Source organism: Pocillopora verrucosa, chromosome 12 (assembly GCF_036669915.1).
Source record: "Pocillopora verrucosa isolate sample1 chromosome 12, ASM3666991v2, whole genome shotgun sequence".
In the NCBI taxonomy this organism is placed as follows: Eukaryota; Metazoa; Cnidaria; class Anthozoa; order Scleractinia; family Pocilloporidae; genus Pocillopora; species Pocillopora verrucosa.
In genome coordinates this window covers 5,951,786-5,970,667 of record NC_089323.1, presented here as the reverse complement: position 1 = coordinate 5,970,667, position 18,882 = coordinate 5,951,786, and the positions used below count along the sequence as shown (strand labels likewise).

Below are 18,882 nucleotides of genomic sequence, written 5' to 3'. Positions count from 1 at the left end.
TTATCATTAAAAATAACTACAGTTGGTTTGGATTAGTTGTTTTTAAAACGTAATTGTTTTGGTATTTCAACCTCTTCACATTAGTAAAAACACAAAAGAGTTGCTATTTTTTACGTCACGCACGTTCTCGAATTTTCTTTGTGATGATATTGCTTTTGTAACCTTAGAAATGATTAACAGAGCTTAGCCATTTTTTTGGCTGATTCTTTCTTCTTCCTCCTTTAATAAGAAAAAAATCCCCGACTATTGCGACTTACGGAACTCGAAAGCGGTCTTTTTTAAAAGAGGAAAGACAATTTTTGACTTGTATGGTAATATAGAGCAGACAAGTTTATTATTAGTTATTTCAAGGTCGTGACCTAATCAACCGCAGCAAAATTCTCAGTGGATCTTCTTAGGGGGGTAGGGTACGATCAAATATTCTAAACAGCGGCTTCGATCATACTGTGCTTCCTAACTATGGACGAATTTCAAGCCGGAACTTTTACGTTCGGAGAACGTCTCTATCATTGGTTCTTCGTCATTCTGCTGTTAGTGTCTTATTCATCAGGCCAAGGAGGTAAAAGTGATTTTTCTTCTTTTGAAGACAGAAATGTTTGTAAGATTTGGAAGCGGAAATCATTTACGTTGACTTAACCTAATCTGTGTACGAGGTGTTTGCTCCGGCCGCGCATTGAATTTTCACGTTAAATACTAACGTAATGATGGGAATTAGTTCTCTTATGTGTGAGAGAAGAAGCTTTTTATGTTAAATTTGTTGAAATGCAAAGTTTTGGTCGATTTTCTTCGGCATAATATTTCGATATTGCAATTTAATTCGAATGTTTCGTTTTTCTTGTGTAATTATGGCTTCGATTTAAATCCGCTTCAGCAAAGTTTAATCGAATTCATTGCTTTACTCACCAAACGTAAACTTCGTTTGCATAACGGAGATACCAAAAAATTTCGCAAACTTTAGTACAAACGAGCTTATTTTACACACAGGTGCCAGTTAAACACTAATTATGACTCGAAAGTATTTCGAATATTTTTAAACTATTTGCACTTCCTCTTGATTTGGGTTACGCATATGTTATGTGGATAATTTTCCTCGATGGGACGTGACTGGTGACTTTATTTTGAAAATATAAGTTGCCATCGAGCGTTGGTGTTCTGAAACAACTATATTTAGCGGCTGGTTTGTTTATAAACGACCTTGGAACACGCAACGCAAATTGGAACTGTTTCTTGTTCACAGTTCCACTGTCAAGTTGAGGAAGTTATTATCTGTAGTTGTTCTGTCCTTCCTTTCAAAGCGCTAGATTTAATAGCAGCACTGTATACCCTTTAACTGATAGAATGAGGAACGATCACCCAGTTGTCTGACAGCCTGAGTGTCTGTCACCGTCATTTACGCAATATTCATCATCATGCAGTTGGTCGGTAATGGCTTTCAAAACATGGCCAGAAGTCGATAAAAATCAGAAATTGTTAGGTTTTTCACCTCTCCACAACAATTCTTTAGCCTCTTGATGCCAAAATGGTAGTTTAGTTCGAAGTAGTACATGCTCAATTCTCTTTGGAATGGATCACTTTTAAAGATTGTAAACTTGGCAACTGTTCATACACTGAGTTAGTGAGTTAATTATCAATCCTCAATGTCTGTGATGTTGTGAGAAATCACTTTGTAATAAGTTCAAAAAAGATCAGCACCAAGTTTTTATTTTTGTGTTCTAAAATTGTCTTTTCAATGTAGTAGTGCTTGTTGAGAGAAAATTAAGTGCATGATTTTCATAACTCTCTTTTGCCAATTAATTTGTTATTAACATTTATGTGCCTGTGCCTGTGCTCATATCAGCTATACACTGGTAGGTGAGGATATTTCTATTGAGATCAGATCTTAATCACAACAGCTAATCAACAGTCCAACAGAGTTGTGAAATACTTGTCTTGATCTGAAATAGATTTTAACTTTTGTCAGTTTGAGATTTTTCTGTCTCGATACTATAACAATCTCTGGAGAACACTGCAAAAGGCTTTGTTAACCCTTTAAGATTGACTAGCATCTAATTTCCCCTTGCAATATCACCCTTGAATCAAACATTAAGGTCATGAGAATAGACAGGAAATGATCAACAACAGAAGCAGCTCTTGATTATCAAACAAATTCTCTTTGTCAGCACCTTGGGAAATGTATAATGAATAGTGTGGAGAATGTATATACTGATGTTAGGGGGTAAAGGGTTAAAGCCTAATACTATGAGGGGAACAAATGGAGGTACAGGAGGGGAGGGGGGGAGAAAGGGGAGGGCCTGGATCCTGTTGCATGTACAAATTTTAGAATTTTTCAAGTGTTATCTATACTTTAAACAGTGTTTAGTGCAATACATTACTTCAAATCAAATTGCTATGGAATTCATGCAATAGGTGTTAATTTTGGGTATGCTAACATGTCAGATATAAACCCTTTACCACCCTCTACTCTCTTGCTGCTTGTGATGAAACAAAATTTAATGCATTTGTAACTTGGGGTCATTGCATTTGTACAAATAAGACTGGTCAGTCTATTAAACAAATACAGATGTTCATTGGTTGTGGTCCAACCTATCATGCATTACATAACTGCAAGGTCACTTCATTCCTTCAAAGAAAGAGCCAAAGGCCATATCACAAAAAAATTAGGAGAGGTTATTACAATAAGTGAAGACTGGAGAGGAAAAAATTTCCTTGGAGGTAGGCTCAAACCACAAAGGCTGACCTTTACAAGAGATCACCATATGAAGGAATCCTAGATGAAACTAAGCCATTTCTCTGGATGAAGCTCAAATAAATTTAAACCAGTATTTAGTTATAAGTATTTTCATGGCCTTATTGAATGCTACACTTACTATATATATCAAAATTTCCTTATTATACTCAGACATCTTCTCTTTTTTCCAGTTCCTCCAGAATTTATCAGCAGCCCACAGAATAAGATAGTAATAGAAGAGCAAAATGTTAACTTAACTCTGGACTGCACAGTTTATGGAAATCCTACACCAGATGTGAAATGGACTAAAGATGGAATTGATATATCAGAAAATCAAAGGATTAATGTTTCTGACTTTAAGGGAAACACTTCAAGTTTGACAATTACCAATATTGTTCGAGGAGATGAAGGCCAATATAGATGTGTGGCAATTAACAGTGTGAATACCACTATTTCAGCTCCAGGAAAACTGACAGTCAACTGTGAGTGTTATTTTTCAGACTGAATTGCAAATATATGAGATCTTTATGTCAAAGCATGCTTACTAGTATTGGTTAGGTGAAATCTTTGGTAAGTCAGCACATCAGGTACCTGAGACCCTTATACATATAAGTGTCTGCTCAGAAGACACCCAAAGGAACTTGTAGTGTTTGCTTGATATTGTTCACAGTGTGTGCTAAATCCTTTAACTCCAAGAAGTGATTAACATGTAACTTCTCCCTTCAGTATGAATATGTTATTCAACAAATAAGTTTATAAGAGAAAACTAATACTTATTGGCAGAAGTTTTTATCTTGATCTAAAACCAAATTCTTGCAACCACATGTAATTTACAAAGAACTGTGTTGCAGCCAGAAGGGAGAATTAAGAAACAGATGTTGGGAGTTAAAGAGTTATTGCAGGTTTTAAGTGCACATGTACTCAGCAGAGGTTGTATTGCCATTCTGTCACCTTAACCGCATAACCTTTTGTTTTGGGCATGTCATGTGTTAACACAAGGATTTGAGAACAAGGACCTAAACTAAAATTTCACTTTGAAATGTTTTGAAATTTTGTGTGACAAATTGATGTCTCATGAGCCAATCTGATGCAAGCATTGAGCAAGACTGGTCACAATCCACTTCTCAATTTGCTTTGCTTTTGTTGCATTATATGAGATGCATTTTAGATAAAACATTTGGATGACATAGGTAGATAACCTAAAGTGTGGTTTGATTTGGTGTTTTTCCTTGTGGGCTCATCAATATACATTTACAAACAATAATTAGAAATACATAAGGATACTACACACCAAATCGTTCAATAATATATGACATAATTCAAAGAAATATTTCAAATAGTGTTCACATTTTGTGGTGACTAACTTGAACAATCCTTATGATTACAGTTAGAGCAGATGTCAAAATCAGTGGCAGTGAAGAAAAGTATGTTGAAATAAACAAACAGATCTACCTGATGTGCCAGTATAATGCTTCGCCACCAGTGTCAGAGGTACAATGGGTTAAAGATGGAAGTGTGATAGCTAGGAATGATAGTGGAATTGGTAATAGATTGGTGAATATTACAGAATTCACTGAAAGTCAATCACACCTTTTAATTTCATCAAGTACAAGGGATGATGAGGGAAATTACACCTGCTTTGTCACAAATGCTGTCGGCAATTCCTCAGATATAACTTCAGTTCTTATACAAGGTATGTCTTTCTCAATGATGTATATTATAAATTATGATATTTTACACCATTATTTGATCTCATCATTTTGTAGTATTTTATGCAGATTCTCCTCTCTTTAGGATGGTTGTTTAGAGTCCAGTTAACTCCCATGATCTGATTGTTAATTCTTCCCTCTAGCTGCTACACATTTCCTTGTAAAGTAACTGGGAGAATTTGGTGTTAGATCAAGATAACAACTTTTCCCTAATAAGTTTGAGTATTCTCATCACCTGCTTGCTGTGTTATGTATGGATAATATAGGGAGAAGTAACATGTTAATCACTCCTGGGAGTTAAATGGTGAATGGCTTCTTCATTTTTTTATTAACTTTGTTGACTTATTTTGAAACTGGTTCCATTTTCTTTTTTTTTTTTATTTTTAAAACTCCTCAAGGAGGAAATTCAGCTCCAAGCTCAACTGTCTTTAACCCTTTCCCCCCTAACATCAGTATGCATATTCTCCATACTGTTCTCCATACATTTCCTATTGGCACTGACAAGGAGAATTTCCCTAATGAATGAAAGCTTCTTCTTTCCCTTATTCTTGTTACCTTATTGTGTGATTAAGGGATAATAAAATTATAAGGAGGAATTAGATTACAATCACTCTTACTGGTTAGAGGGATAAAGGACAGCCTAAACTTCTGAAAGGGTTCTTTCCCCCTTCTTTCTACCCCCCCACCCCCCCCCACTTAAGAAAAAAAAGAAGGTAAATTCTGCCAGTAAAAAGAAAAAAACCAAAAAAACGTGGACAAGCAACAGCACATCTCACACACAGTGTCACATCAGTAACTATAATGTGATCTATGATCTAATTTTTTAAGAGTTAAATTAACCTGACTTGGAAAGAAACAAAAAATATTAATAACTGCAGCTATACATGAACTATATCTGTACACGAGTCTCTTTTTTATATCTTTTAACCATAGTTACACCAAGTAATGTACACATTATGGCATTCTTTGTGTTGGCACAACTCAGGTTCTCAACTAAGCCACATTTGTTTTTTATCCAAATAATTAAGGGAGATGAGTTCACTGTTCATGTATCATTAACGTAGAACTTGTTCATTGTAGAACATTTCTAAAACTCTTCATCTATTTGAGTGGTAAAATGAATACTAAAGTGTTGTTTAATTCCACAGTGGTACCATACCCACCACATACATTGACGGTCGATTTTACGGGCTCTCGGGTGGTGAATATCTCTTGGACAGCTGGTTTTGATGGAAATAGTGCGATTCAGAACTACACAGTGGAGATCGGTGAAGATAATCAGATCTTTCAGGGTGTTGTTTGTCAGGGATCACTCTCAAGCGGTGCCTGTGTGGTGTCCTCCACAAAAGCCTCTCTAACCGGTCTTCTTCCTTGGACAACATATAACATTAGAGTGTTTGCGACAAACGCAATTGGCAAAAGTAACAGCAGCCAAATTCTGACTGTTATCACAGATGAAGAAGGTACATGTGTGCTACTTACCCTCTGCATTTCTTCGCCTAGTATAGAAAGAACCACATAGATATTACAGTCACATGAGTATTATGGCAGGAGATAAATTTGTACAACAAACTTGAACGAGAATCTTATTGTGTATTAACTGTGAAAGTTTTGCAAGCAGTAGCGAGCAAGCACTAGTTTAGATGCTTTTGTGAGGAAATCAAGCACAAACAAGTCTGCTTCAACTTTTATTTGTTATATAATGACATACAAAAAGAGATGTATTTTTTAATTCACTTTTACAGTGCCAAGTGAAGCTCCGACTTTTGATGTGATTGTTGTCAATTCAACTGCAGTGAATGTTTCTTGGCAGGTAATTACCAGACGTTACATTTATCTCCAAATGATTCTTTTCTTTTAGTATTGACATGTCCTATTTATTTCCCCTAAACATTTTACATCAAGAAGGGAAGAGTTTCAAACCTGATTACTAGTTTACATAACTGTTTTTTTTTTTAGGACAGCGTTAAAAGATAATTACATGTATGCTGAATTATGCGAAAGTGCGTATGATATATATGACGGCACTTTGAATCTTGAATACGTCGTTAGTTTTCGAATAACCATGCGCGTGTTTGGCTCTCTGCGTGGACTTAAACTAAAAGTCTTTGTATACAGTTTGTAAGACTCTTAGTTAACTTGGGACAGTAGCTTACTTGTACACGTACGTGATGTCATCAACGACATTATTCTCAGTTTCTGTTAAATTCCGTGTTGTTGTGTACCATTTTACGTATACAGATCACTGATGATACGATGTAGCTAGCAAGTACATCGTTGATACCCTCACCTGTGGTTCTTGTGTCGCGTGTTTAGATTACAGCTCTAATTAAATTTTGATGTCCTCTGAGATCCACTTCAGACTACGGAAACACGGACTGTGTTTGTTAAAATAAATTTTTATTAGAAAAAAAAAAATCAATAAGTACATGAACTGTTTATGATAGTACAGTACAACATCTGGACGCCCTGAAATATGTGTACGCGTTACATGTAAGAAGCATTTTCTTTATCAAAATTACGTTTTGTTAACTTTACTACCCAGATACTTAGTAAGGAAAAAGCTAGAGGTGCCATCTTGGGCTATTACGTTTTTTACCGAATTAAAAACACTGCACCTTGGAAAAATAAAACTGTTGATAGAGCCGGAGTGACATCGCTGTTGGTGGGATCACTAAATGAACACACTCCACACGAGTTTGCCATGCAGGCGTTTAACAGTAAAGGTGTCAGTAATTTAAGTGCTTTGGTGGAACAGACTACCGACCAGCATAGTGAGTGTTACTTTATTTTATTTATTTAGTTAATTTTTTTCATATATTGCCAATAATTGTTTTTTTGTTTGTTTGTTTTTTTTTGCTATGATTATAATGATTTGTATAATCTCAGATAATCTTTATGTGCCATATGACCTACAGTGTAGTGTGAGTTGTTGTTAATGGATTGTCCGCAGCCTCCTGTTTCTTTGGTGAGATTTTTCTTTCATTACTGAAGATATAACGAATTGTAGGAGAGATTGGTAACAATGGCAATTGCATGCATTTGTTGTACACCTATTCTAATGACCCTATTGATAAAGGTGTACCATGCAATTTGAAAAGATTACCAACCGTTCATTCCTCAGGGTAATTAGATATTATCAACTAATTTAATGACATAAATTGACCTCAGTAAAGAGTTTCAAAGCTAACGTTTCGTGCGTTATCCCTTAGGGTTAAGTGCCTTGACGAAAGGATAACGTTCGAAACGTCTAAAACGTCAAAACGTCAGCTTTGAAACCTTTTACGGTGGCCAATTTACGTTATCAACTCAGTTGATAATACCCAATTACCCTGAGCAAAGGATGAAAACAAAATAAGCTGGGACAGCATTTTGCTAGAACTGAAGACATTATTATTATTATTATTATTATTATTATTATTATTATAAAATAATATTTATTATATATTTTATATAAAAAAAATTTTCAAATATATTTTTGTTTATAATAAAAGTTAAAATTTTATTATTATATTATTATAATACCAAATTACCCACAGTTTCTTTTGAAACTTACTCCCTTTATTCGTTTTATAATCAGTTCGCTGCCTGTGAAAAATTGCATCTACAAGACCTTATGATAAATGTTCTTTGCTTTCAGAGCCTAGTGGACCACCACAACGAGTCCAATTTAGCGATGTAACATCTAAAAGTGTCACAGTAACCTGGGGTCCTGTCCCTGATGGTGATCGAAATGGAATCATCCTAGGATATAAAGTGAATTATCGAGCCTTACCAAGTGGTGGCAACCTTACCGAACCCGTTAGTATCCAAAGTAATGAACAGGGTGAAGGAGGAACAAAGACTTTAGAGTCTCTGAATGAATTTACAAACTACAGCATTAGTGTGTTAGCGTTCACCAAAGTGGGAAATGGACCACCGAGCGTTGCCAAGTTTGTGAAAACACTGGAGGACAGTAAGTTGAACTAATATTTTCTCTATTGTGTTACTTTAGGTAGAATGTAATACAAAGTGATTAAGAATAAGTCTCTGTAAGAATCAAACATCTTGGGAAATGAAAATTTTCAATCCCCTCTTCAAATTTTGCATGCAGTTAGGCACTCAGAGGGGATGCACAAAAATGCCCTTTTTAAAGGTCGCAGCACTCTTGTTGCCATGGTAACAACTTCTGCTTGTTCGAACCCTGAGGCCTCATTTTCGTAAAAAAAAAAACGTCGCAAAAAAGAGTGAAATGTTTCTATCTCAAGCTAAATACATCATTGCAAATTGGCACTTCTACCATACATAGTAAAATCATTTGTCTTTACTTTGATACATTCAATTTTTCCCTGGGAGTGAATGTGAACACACTAATAGATTATTTATCTCGATACAGTTTCGGTCATTTTTGTTGTCGGGTAAAACAGGGAAAACGTTTATCTGAATTTCTCCAAAAGTACACCGATTCTGGAACTGAAACTACCCACCTAGCTAGTTATAATATAATATTCTAGTTTTTAAACATGTAAAAAATCTCTGCGGGCCTGCCTCTACTTTCCAAAGGGGCAATTCGCGAACAAAGCTCAAAAGTCAGATATTGCATAATTTGGCGATGTTTACATCTAATGTTCTCAACAACAAATGTTTCAGAAAAATGAAACATGCAAGGCTTTGAAGAATGCTATCTTATGACCAATATCCCGAACAGAAATCTCGCCTCTGGTTGTCATCTTTTAAAAAAAAATTGATCAACCTTCATGGAGGACTACTCGACGTAACTTCAAACATATACCTCAAATCGTGAGCATATCATCCAGATTCCGAGTGCGACACCTTCTTTCATGGGAATTTGAGCGATCCGAAGTCCTCTGAAGAGACACTGTTATACTTGTATGTCATTTAAAACATGTTGAAGTCGGCTGATCTACACGAAACTATCCTCACACCGGTCATTTGTCATAAACATGTACGTTGTCAATATGGCGTGACGCTGTATTTCTCCATGAAGTTTCCATCCGTCGCCCCAAAGAAGACGAGAAATGGACATTTTTCGATATATCAGCAGATTTCAAGTGTCAAAGTGACTGCCCAACTCATTTTAGACATTTTAGTACAAACGTCATCCTTAAAATCGATGGATTTGAATAAAAACAGCAAAAAAAAGTTTAAGAGAGATATGAGAGAAACGACGTTGGAATTGGCGTGCTTTCTCCTTTGATCCTGCTTCGTAGATAATCAGCTCTGAAGGTGAAGCTTATCGCTTCCAAACGCCATTTCGATTATATTTGTACTGAACATCCAGGAGCTCTTTCGCAATTAAATGTTCAGACGCGTGTTAATAGTATTTTTGCGCGACTTTTTGTACATTACGTGTCCTGTAGCGTCTGCTAAAATCGAGGAACCATGCCTCATGGATTACTCGCGATTTGATGTAGTCATGTAAGAAAAAGAAGAAGCTCTACAGGAAAGCAAAAATTTCAGACCGACAAAGACCTGGGCACGGACCGCACGATAAACAACTTGTCACAATGCTGGAAACTCCTTCCGGAGAAAACACATCAATAAGATCTCTGAAGATCTAAAGATCTCTAGAACCCGAAACCGTTTCAGAGCTACATCTCACCCCCCAGTAAAGGATCAAACAAGTGAATGATGTTACGATGACAGAGAATTTAGATGCTGCCGAAACATGAATTTTACATGCGAGGATTATGCAAATTTTCCTATGTAAAACAATGTCTTGGATCTCAAAGTGTCAACTATCCTGAGTAATGTAAACGAAATTAGCCAACTTCTTACGAAACTAAACTCGCGAAAGTCCTCCGGTCCTGATCAGCTTTTACTGCGTGTACTGTAGGAATGCGCAGTCGAGTTAGCGCCTTCTCTTGGTTAATTATTAAACAGTTCCCTCCATACTGGCCATGTGTCTTTGTCGTGGAAGTTAACCTATCTTAACTCATACATTTCAGAACCTTCTGCTGCTCCTAAGAATGTGAGCGGACATAACACAAGCTCAACCAGCATCTTTGTAACATGGGATGATGTTCCAGCTGCTGATAAAAATGGTATCATTACGAGTTACAACATCACTTATCACTCACTGACAGAGAATCACAGTAACAGCACAACAGTGGATTTTCCAGCCAATAATGTGACTCTGAGGGGTCTGAGAGAGTTTGTGAACTACAGCATCACAGTGTTTGCTTCCACGGTGAAAGGAAATGGACCTGAAAGCAATCCTGTTATTATCAGTACAGGCGAAGATAGTGAGTTATTTCGCTTTTGGATGGATTTTCTGTTTTAAAATTTAGTTCTCATCTCCACACACATTCCAGCCCAAGGCTAGACCTATTATAGGCAGTAGCTATTTTTTTTATATGTACAATAAAAAAATCACTCCTATCCAATTTTTTTCCTATATTTCACTTCAGACCCTTCTGCTCCTCCTGAGAGTGTTAGAGGGCATAACACCAGCTCAACCAGCATCTTAGTTACATGGGGATATGTTCCAGCTTTTGAGAAAAATGGTATCATCACGAGTTACAACATTACGTATAGCTCACTGACAGAAAATGACAGTAACAGCACAACAGTGGATTTTCCAGCCAATAATGTGACTCTGAGGGGTCTGAGAGAGTTTGTGAACTACAGCATCACAGTGTTTGCTTCCACGAAGATAGGTCCTGGACCGGCCAGTGAACGCATTATTGTCAGTACTGGTGAAGATAGTGAGTAATTTCGCTTTTGATTGATGTTTTTCGTTGTATTTCAGAAGCTTGGTTCTTAGCTCTTAACACAGTCCAGTCCAGTGCCAGACCTAATATGGAGGGTAACTTTTTTTCTTATGGACAATAGGTATCGATTATTTTGCTGTTTAGAGCAGTTCTAACCTTATTTATTTTAGAACCATCTGCTGCTCCTTCGAATGTGAAAGGACGTAACACCAGCTCAACCAGCATCTTAGTAGAGTGGGATCATGTTTCAAAGCCCGATCGGAATGGCATCATTACGAGTTACAACATTACCTATCACTCACTGACAGAGAATCACAGTAACAGTACAATAGTGGATTTTCCAGGTCGTCAAGGGACTCTGATTGGTTTGAAAGAGTTTGTTAACTACAGCATCACAGTGTCTGCCTCTACGAAGATAGGACCTGGACCAGCCAGTAACCCCGTAATTGTCAGTACTGGCGAGGATAGTAAGTGATTTTGCTTTTGGTTATATTCGTACGAGTATATTTAGACTCATTGACAATCGAACCAGTTTTTGTAAGGCACTTGGTACTATTCATTTCTTCTAATTCTTAGGATTTAGATTATGTGTAAACTTCTACAATATTTTTATACTTAATAAATTAATTTATTACTTCAAATGAGTACGAAATCAACGTTTTCTGTCAATTCATCCGGGTTATCGATAAGAACAGTTATGCCAAGGGTTCTTGTGTAATGCAAATTTTCTTTGTGCTCTTTCCTTTAATTGTGCAATTTCCACTCGAGTTTAATTGTTCAGGGCGTGAAATTGCGCCTAATACAGGCGCCAATGCGACTAAATTTTTCACTTTGGCGACCAAATCCTGAAAGTTAGTCGCCAAATTGGCGACTAGAACGTTTCATCATAACCTTACCAAGAGATATAGTGAATTAAAAAGATTTGCAAAGATAAATCCGCGGCAAACTTCCTCGTTAGGTTTGTTTCCAAAACGTAGCATATGCATCTCGATCGATAACTAGACGCCATCTTGGATTTAGATGAGCCTGAACGTTGTATATCATCCATCCTAGTGTCCACTTTGTAGCACGTTAAAGATCTTTTCCCTAACTTAATTTTGGAGGGTCTATCTAGAACGCTGACTGCGTAAAGAAAGATTTTGTTTGTCTTTGAAAGTGGCGACCAACTTTTTTTGAATTGGCTACCACTTTGAAGAATTTAGGAGCCAAGTGGCTATCAGAAAAAAAAGTAAATTTCACGCCCTGTTGTTCCTTGTATAGAAAGAAATGTCACGTTAAGAGTTATGTGCATAAGCTCTTAGCCTTGAGACTGTTGACTACTCCTTGCGAAAACACTCCTATCCAATTTTTTTCTTATATTTCACTTCAGACCCTTCTGCTCCTCCTGCGAGTGTTAGAGGGCATAACACCAGCTCAACCAGCATCTTAGTTACATGGGGATATGTTCCAGCTTTTGAGAAAAATGGTATCATCACGAGTTACAACATTACGTATAGCTCACTGACAGAAAATGACAGTAACAGCACAACAGTGGATTTTCCAGCCAATAATGTGACTCTGAGGGGTCTGAGAGAGTTTGTGAACTACAGCATCACAGTGTTTGCTTCCACGAAGATAGGTCCTGGACCGGCCAGTGAACGCATTATTGTCAGTACTGGTGAAGATAGTGAGTAATTTCGCTTTTGATTGATGTTTTTCGTTGCATTTCAGAAGCTTGGTTCTTAGCTCTCAACACAGTCCAGTCCAGTGCCAGACCTAATATGGAGGGTAACTTTTTTTCTTATGGACAATAGGTATCGATTATTTTGCTGTTTAGAGCAGTTCTAACCTTATTTATTTTAGAACCATCTGCTGCTCCTTCGGATGTGAAAGGACGTAACACTAGCTCAACCAGCATCTTAGTAGAGTGGGATCGTGTTTCAAAGCCCGATCGGAATGGCATCATTACGAGTTACAATATTACCTATCACTCACTGACAGAGAATCACAGTAACAGTACAATAGTGGATTTTCCAGGTCGTCAAGGGACTCTGATTGGTTTGAAAGAGTTTGTTAACTACAGCATCACAGTGTCTGCCTCTACGAAGATTGGACCTGGACCAGCCAGTAACCCCGTAATTGTCAGTACTGGCGAGGATAGTAAGTGATTTTGCTTTTGGTTATATTCGTACGAGTATATTTAGACTCATTGACAATCGAACCAGTTTTTGTAAGGCACTTGGTACTATTCATTTCTTCTAATTCTTAGGATTTAGATTATGTGTAAACTTCTACAATATTTTTATACTTAATAAATTAATTTATTACTTCAAATGAGTACGAAATCAACGTTTTCTGTCAATTAATTCGGGTTATCGATAAGAACAGTAATGCCAAGGGTTCTAGTGTAATGCAAATTTTCTTTGTGCTCTTTCCTTTAATTGTGCAATTTCCACTCGAGTTTAATTGTTCAGGGCGTGAAATTGCGCCTAATACAGGCGCCAATGCGACTAAATTTTTCACTTTGGCGACCAAATCCTGAAAGTTAGTCGCCAAAATGGCGACTAGAACGTTTCATCATAACCTTACCAAGAGATATAGTGAATTAAAAAGATTTGCAAAGATAAATCCGCGGCAAACTTCCTCGTTAGGTTTGTTTCCAAAACGTAGCATATGCATCTCGATCGATAACTAGACGCCATCTTGGATTTAGATGAGCCTGAACGTTGTATATCATCCATCCTAGTGTCCACTTTGTAGCACGTTAAAGATCTTTTCCCTAACTTAATTTTGGAGGGTCTATCTAGAACGCTGACTGCGTAAAGAAAGATTTTGTTTGTCTTTGAAAATGGCGACCAACTTTTTTTTGAATTGGCTACCACTTTGAAGAATTTAGGAGCCAAGTGGCTATCAGAAAAAAAAGTAAATTTCACGCCCTGTTGTTCCTTGTATAGAAAGAAATGTCACGTTAAGAGTTATGTGCATAAGCTCTTAGCCTTGAGACTGTTGACTACTCCTTGCGAAAACACTCCTATCCAATTTTTTTCCTATATTTCACTTCAGACCCTTCTGCTCCTCCTGAGAGTGTTAGAGGGCATAACACCAGCTCAACCAGCATCTTAGTTACATGGGGATATGTTCCAGCTTTTGAGAAAAATGGTATCATCACGAGTTACAACATTACGTATAGCTCACTGACAGAAAATGACAGTAACAGCACAACAGTGGATTTTCCAGCCAATAATGTGACTCTGAGGGGTCTGAGAGAGTTTGTGAACTACAGCATCACAGTGTTTGCTTCCACGAAGATAGGTCCTGGACCGGCCAGTGAACGTATTATTGTCAGTACTGGTGAAGATAGTGAGTAATTTCGCTTTTGATTGATGTTTTTCGTTGCATTTCAGAAGCTTGGTTCTTAGCTCTTAACACAGTCCAGTCCAGTGCCAGACCTAATATGGAGGGTAACTTTTTTTCTTATGGACAATAGGTATCGATTATTTTGCTGTTTAGAGCAGTTCTAACCTTATTTATTTTAGAACCATCTGCTGCTCCTTCGAATGTGAAAGGACGTAACACCAGCTCAACCAGCATCTTAGTAGAGTGGGATCATGTTTCAAAGCCCGATCGGAATGGCATCATTACGAGTTACAACATTACCTATCACTCACTGACAGAGAATCACAGTAACAGTACAATAGTGGATTTTCCAGGTCGTCAAGGGACTCTGATTGGTTTGAAAGAGTTTGTTAACTACAGCATCACAGTGTCTGCCTCTACGAAGATAGGACCTGGACCAGCCAGTGAACCAATTATTGTCATAACTGGCGCGGACAGTAAGGGATTTTGCTCTTTGTTTGATTTTTTGCACAATAGTTTAGATGATTACCAGAGAAAATAACGTAAATTGTATTTTGTCCCTTCCCTTGTAACTTGACAAGCATCAAAGGACAAAGACACGTGCGTTGATCATATGGTCAATCTTTGAAAATTCACGTGATAGAATCTAAAAGTGAGAGAACGAGATGATAATGTGTAGTGGTCGTGTCAACGTATGGTTATAAGAGAGCGTCAAACGGGCTTGAATTCTTTTTTTTTTTTTTCTTGTTGATAAGAATTTGTTACTCTCATCCAACCCAAAACGTCCTCAAGTCACGCAAAATTAAAGGGAACGAATTTCCGAGGCGTTGATGGGAGGAATTTGGTTGTGTCACGTTGAAATCTATCTGATGCTCTCAACAAGGCTCTGTAATGTTGTTACGATCCCCATCACATCCTCCCCCCCTCATCGGCGGCAAGTAATTGGTAGTCAGTTGGTGGTCTGTTGGCCCTTCGCTACACATGAGAATCATGCGATTCTTCAAAAAATTCTCCCCTTCTTCCTAGGCGATTACTTACGACGGGTTCCTAAAGGATGTTGCCTTAAAACAGGATCGTTTGGTTTTTTTAACTTCCGTCTTCCTTTACACTACAATCAAAATGAAAAATAATTATTAAGACACAGATTTCAACGCAAATTTAAAAAAACCTTTCCAAACAGAACTCTATGTCTATGTTGCCCCACAAAAAGGATGGGGGCTCCAAAGCGAGAATGCATCAGCATTTGATCGAAAATTGGCTCGTCGCTTATAGGTCCCTTGGAGTGTGCAGACCTCTGGCGAGTGGTATTTGAAGTAACAAATATTTCAGACGGTCTCCTCTTTACTTCGAGTGGTTACAATGACAATACTAAGACAATAATATAAAATGTGCCCAGCACGTTGACGCATGTGCAATCCTTAATATGAAGAGGCTGCCGACGGCGTTTTGCTAAGGTTACTGATATACTGTATATTTTTCTTGTAATACTCAAGAAAAGTGCGTGACTTAATGACAATATTCCTTTGTCCGCAGAGCCAAGTGGTCCACCAGAAAAAGTCACATTAGGTGATGTGACATCTACAAGTATTAAAGTAACATGGAGTCCCGTCAAGGTTGGGGATCGAAATGGAATCATCAAGGGATACAAAGTAATTTATCGAGCATTACCAAACGGAGATATCGACACAAAAGTCGTCAATATTACCATTGAGAGTCAGGACACTGGTATAACACTGCCGTTAGTGAGACTGAATGAGTTTACAAACTACAGCATTAGAGTGTTAGCATTTACTGCAATCGGAGATGGTCCGTTAAGTGTTGCCGAGGTTAAGCAAACACTGGAAGACGGTAAGTTTTTGTTTGGCATCTATGCTAGTGACGTTACATTGAAATACACTGCTGCGGCCTGTATAAACATTATATTGACGGCTTTCTTCATTTTATTTAAAAACTTCGATTTATATGTGCGACAATTTGCCTTTATTACTTTATTTCATAGACAGACGTTTTTGTGTGGTAAAATTTTTTACATGCTTGATATTTTGCCATGTACTTTTTATTTTCTTTAATTTCATGAAAGGTAAAATTGGATCGTAACGCAGAAGGTTTATGTCCTCTCATTAGTTTATTTAAAGATGTAAAACATCGTTCCTTAAGAATTTTTTCTGGTAGACTTTTGAATACGGTGAACAAGGCATGGTTTTTGATTTGTGTTTTGTTTTGTTTTGTGTTGTTTTTATTTTTGTTTTTGTGCCCATTGTACTTGTAAGTCCGCAACACCTTCCCCAAGTCCCTCAGGGTTTTCAAAATACACTACAAATTTCTCTTGTGGTTCGTCTTGACTCGTGTAAATTGGTTCAGCTCCGACTCTGGCCATGGTTGAAGGAACGTGATCAGTTTTCTTTACATTTACTTTTGCTTTTGTCGGATTTGGTTCGATGCTTGTTTTGGTTGTTATCTGTATATTTCCACTTCCTATCGTTTTAAAGTTAAAAGCTACGTCGTCAAAGGTACTCACATTTGCGTTATTCTCTGAACATATCTAATACATACTTAAAAGAAAAATGTAAATTACAAGGGGAAAGAAGGAAAATTAAATCAACATTATTTTCTGTATTCTTATCTTATGGTACAATCAAAATGAAAAATAATTATTAGGACACAGGTTTCAACGCAAATTTTAAAAAAACCCTTCCATACATAACTCCATGTCCATGTTGCCGTGTGGAAAAGCCTGGAGGCTTAAGAGCGAGATTGCATCAGCATTTGATCGAAAATTGGCTCGTCGCATATCGGGCCCTTGTAGTGTGTACCTCTAGGGAGTGGTATTTGAAGTAACAAATATTTCAGACGGTCTCTTCTTTTCTTCGATTGCTTACAATGACAATATTAAAACAATGATATAAGATGTACCCAGCACGTTGACGCATGTGCAATCTTTAATATGAAGAGGCTGCCGACTGTTTTCTGCTTAGGTTGCTGATACATTGTGTATCTTTCTTAAGAAAGTCAAAAAAAGTGCGTGATTTTCTCACAAGATTCCTTTGTCTGCAGAGCCAAGTGGTCCACCAGAAAAAGTCACATTAGTTAATGTGACATCTACAAGTATGAATGTAACGTGGACTCCCGTCAAGGTTGAGGATCGAAATGGAATCATCAAGGGATACAAAGTAATTTATCGAGCATTACCAAACGGAAATAACGTCACAAAAGTCGTCAATATTACCATTGAGAGTCAGGATACCGGAATAACACTGCTGTTAGAGAGACTGAATGAGTTTACAAACTACAGCATTAGAGTGTTAGCATTTACTGCAATCGGAGATGGTCCGTTAAGTGTTGCCGAGGTCAAGCAAACACTACAAGACAGTAAGTTATGACTAACTTTATTTTTCTGAATTCAATAGCGTTAGCTAATAATGAGTTCTAGGGATACTTTCCCGGCTTTTTCTATTTGAGCTAAACCAACTGTATTTTTATAACTTTCATTTACATCCCCATCTGCTTCATGTTGATGTTGCCAAGTGTTACAAAATGGTGACACATTTTAGGTTCCATGTTGTTGAGTAGAGGGGGTTGTCGAACGGCCATTGTAGCCCTTTCATCTAAATATCCCATCAATAGCTGTATGAGAAACAAAACATCACATGCCCGCTTGTAAATACAAATTTATTTAATATCAATCCTGAAGGTAAAATGCGTATCCTCACGTGATCATGAGATATCTTCTCTACGTACTCAGCGTCATTCTAGTGATATCACATTTTGAAAATAGAAATCAACATTTTTTTTAATCTTGTTTTCAGAGCCCGGTGGTCCTCCTCAGAATGTTGATGTAAACAGTACGACATCAACAAGCATTCTTGTCAAGTGGGATGATGTTTCTGTGGAGCTACAGAATGGTATCATTATTAGTTACAACGTGAGCTATCAGGCAATACCAGAAGCTGGATCTGCTGGGCCTATTAATTCGACAATAGTTAAGGCTCCGACAAGGCAGGTAAACCTGACCGGCCTAACAAAGGATATGCATTACAACATCAGTGTTTTGGCGTCCACAATCAAAGGAGACGGGATTTACAGCCACCCACAAACGTTTAGAACAAACGAAGACAGTAAGTTCGTATTTTACAATTATGCGACCTTTGAAAGTAAACTCACGCGATATAGATTTCTGCTAATGATTAGAATGTTTGCCATCACCAACGCGATCGGGTCCACTTACTTAATAAAACGGGTCAGCGATAAAGTAAATTAATAACAAAAAACATCACGAATAACAGAGCTGTTTGGCGACGATTTCGCATCTAGCCAAACTCTTATTGTCCAGTTTCCACAAAATATTTCTGAAGTCACTTATATGGACCGTTGTTTGGCGATCAAATGTACTGGACAG

The 18,882-nt window shown here is 37.4% G+C and overlaps 1 protein-coding gene across 2 annotated transcripts in view; it reads left to right on the top strand.

The window, feature by feature from the left end:
• Nucleotides 1-18,882, top strand: part of LOC131791618 (receptor-type tyrosine-protein phosphatase delta-like) — a 36,132-nt gene that overhangs the window by 4,080 nt on the left and 13,170 nt on the right. The window contains exons 1-17 of one of the 2 annotated variants that reach the window (XM_066159685.1): nt 443-559; nt 2,920-3,210; nt 4,116-4,421; nt 5,586-5,900; nt 6,183-6,250; nt 6,983-7,211; nt 8,078-8,392; nt 10,386-10,682; nt 10,848-11,144; nt 11,321-11,617; nt 12,520-12,816; nt 12,993-13,289; nt 14,193-14,489; nt 14,666-14,962; nt 16,020-16,334; nt 17,541-17,855; nt 18,293-18,601. In XM_066159685.1, coding sequence (XP_066015782.1) covers nt 460-559; nt 2,920-3,210; nt 4,116-4,421; nt 5,586-5,900; nt 6,183-6,250; nt 6,983-7,211; nt 8,078-8,392; nt 10,386-10,682; nt 10,848-11,144; nt 11,321-11,617; nt 12,520-12,816; nt 12,993-13,289; nt 14,193-14,489; nt 14,666-14,962; nt 16,020-16,334; nt 17,541-17,855; nt 18,293-18,601 — 4,642 coding nt within the window. In that variant the 5' untranslated portion in view covers nt 443-459. Of the gene's footprint in view, nt 1-442; nt 560-2,919; nt 3,211-4,115; nt 4,422-5,585; nt 5,901-6,182; nt 6,251-6,982; nt 7,212-8,077; nt 8,393-10,385; nt 10,683-10,847; nt 11,145-11,320; nt 11,618-12,519; nt 12,817-12,992; nt 13,290-14,192; nt 14,490-14,665; nt 14,963-16,019; nt 16,335-17,540; nt 17,856-18,292; nt 18,602-18,882 lie in introns of those variants that run through there. The other variant, XM_066159684.1, reaches the window with a different exon arrangement.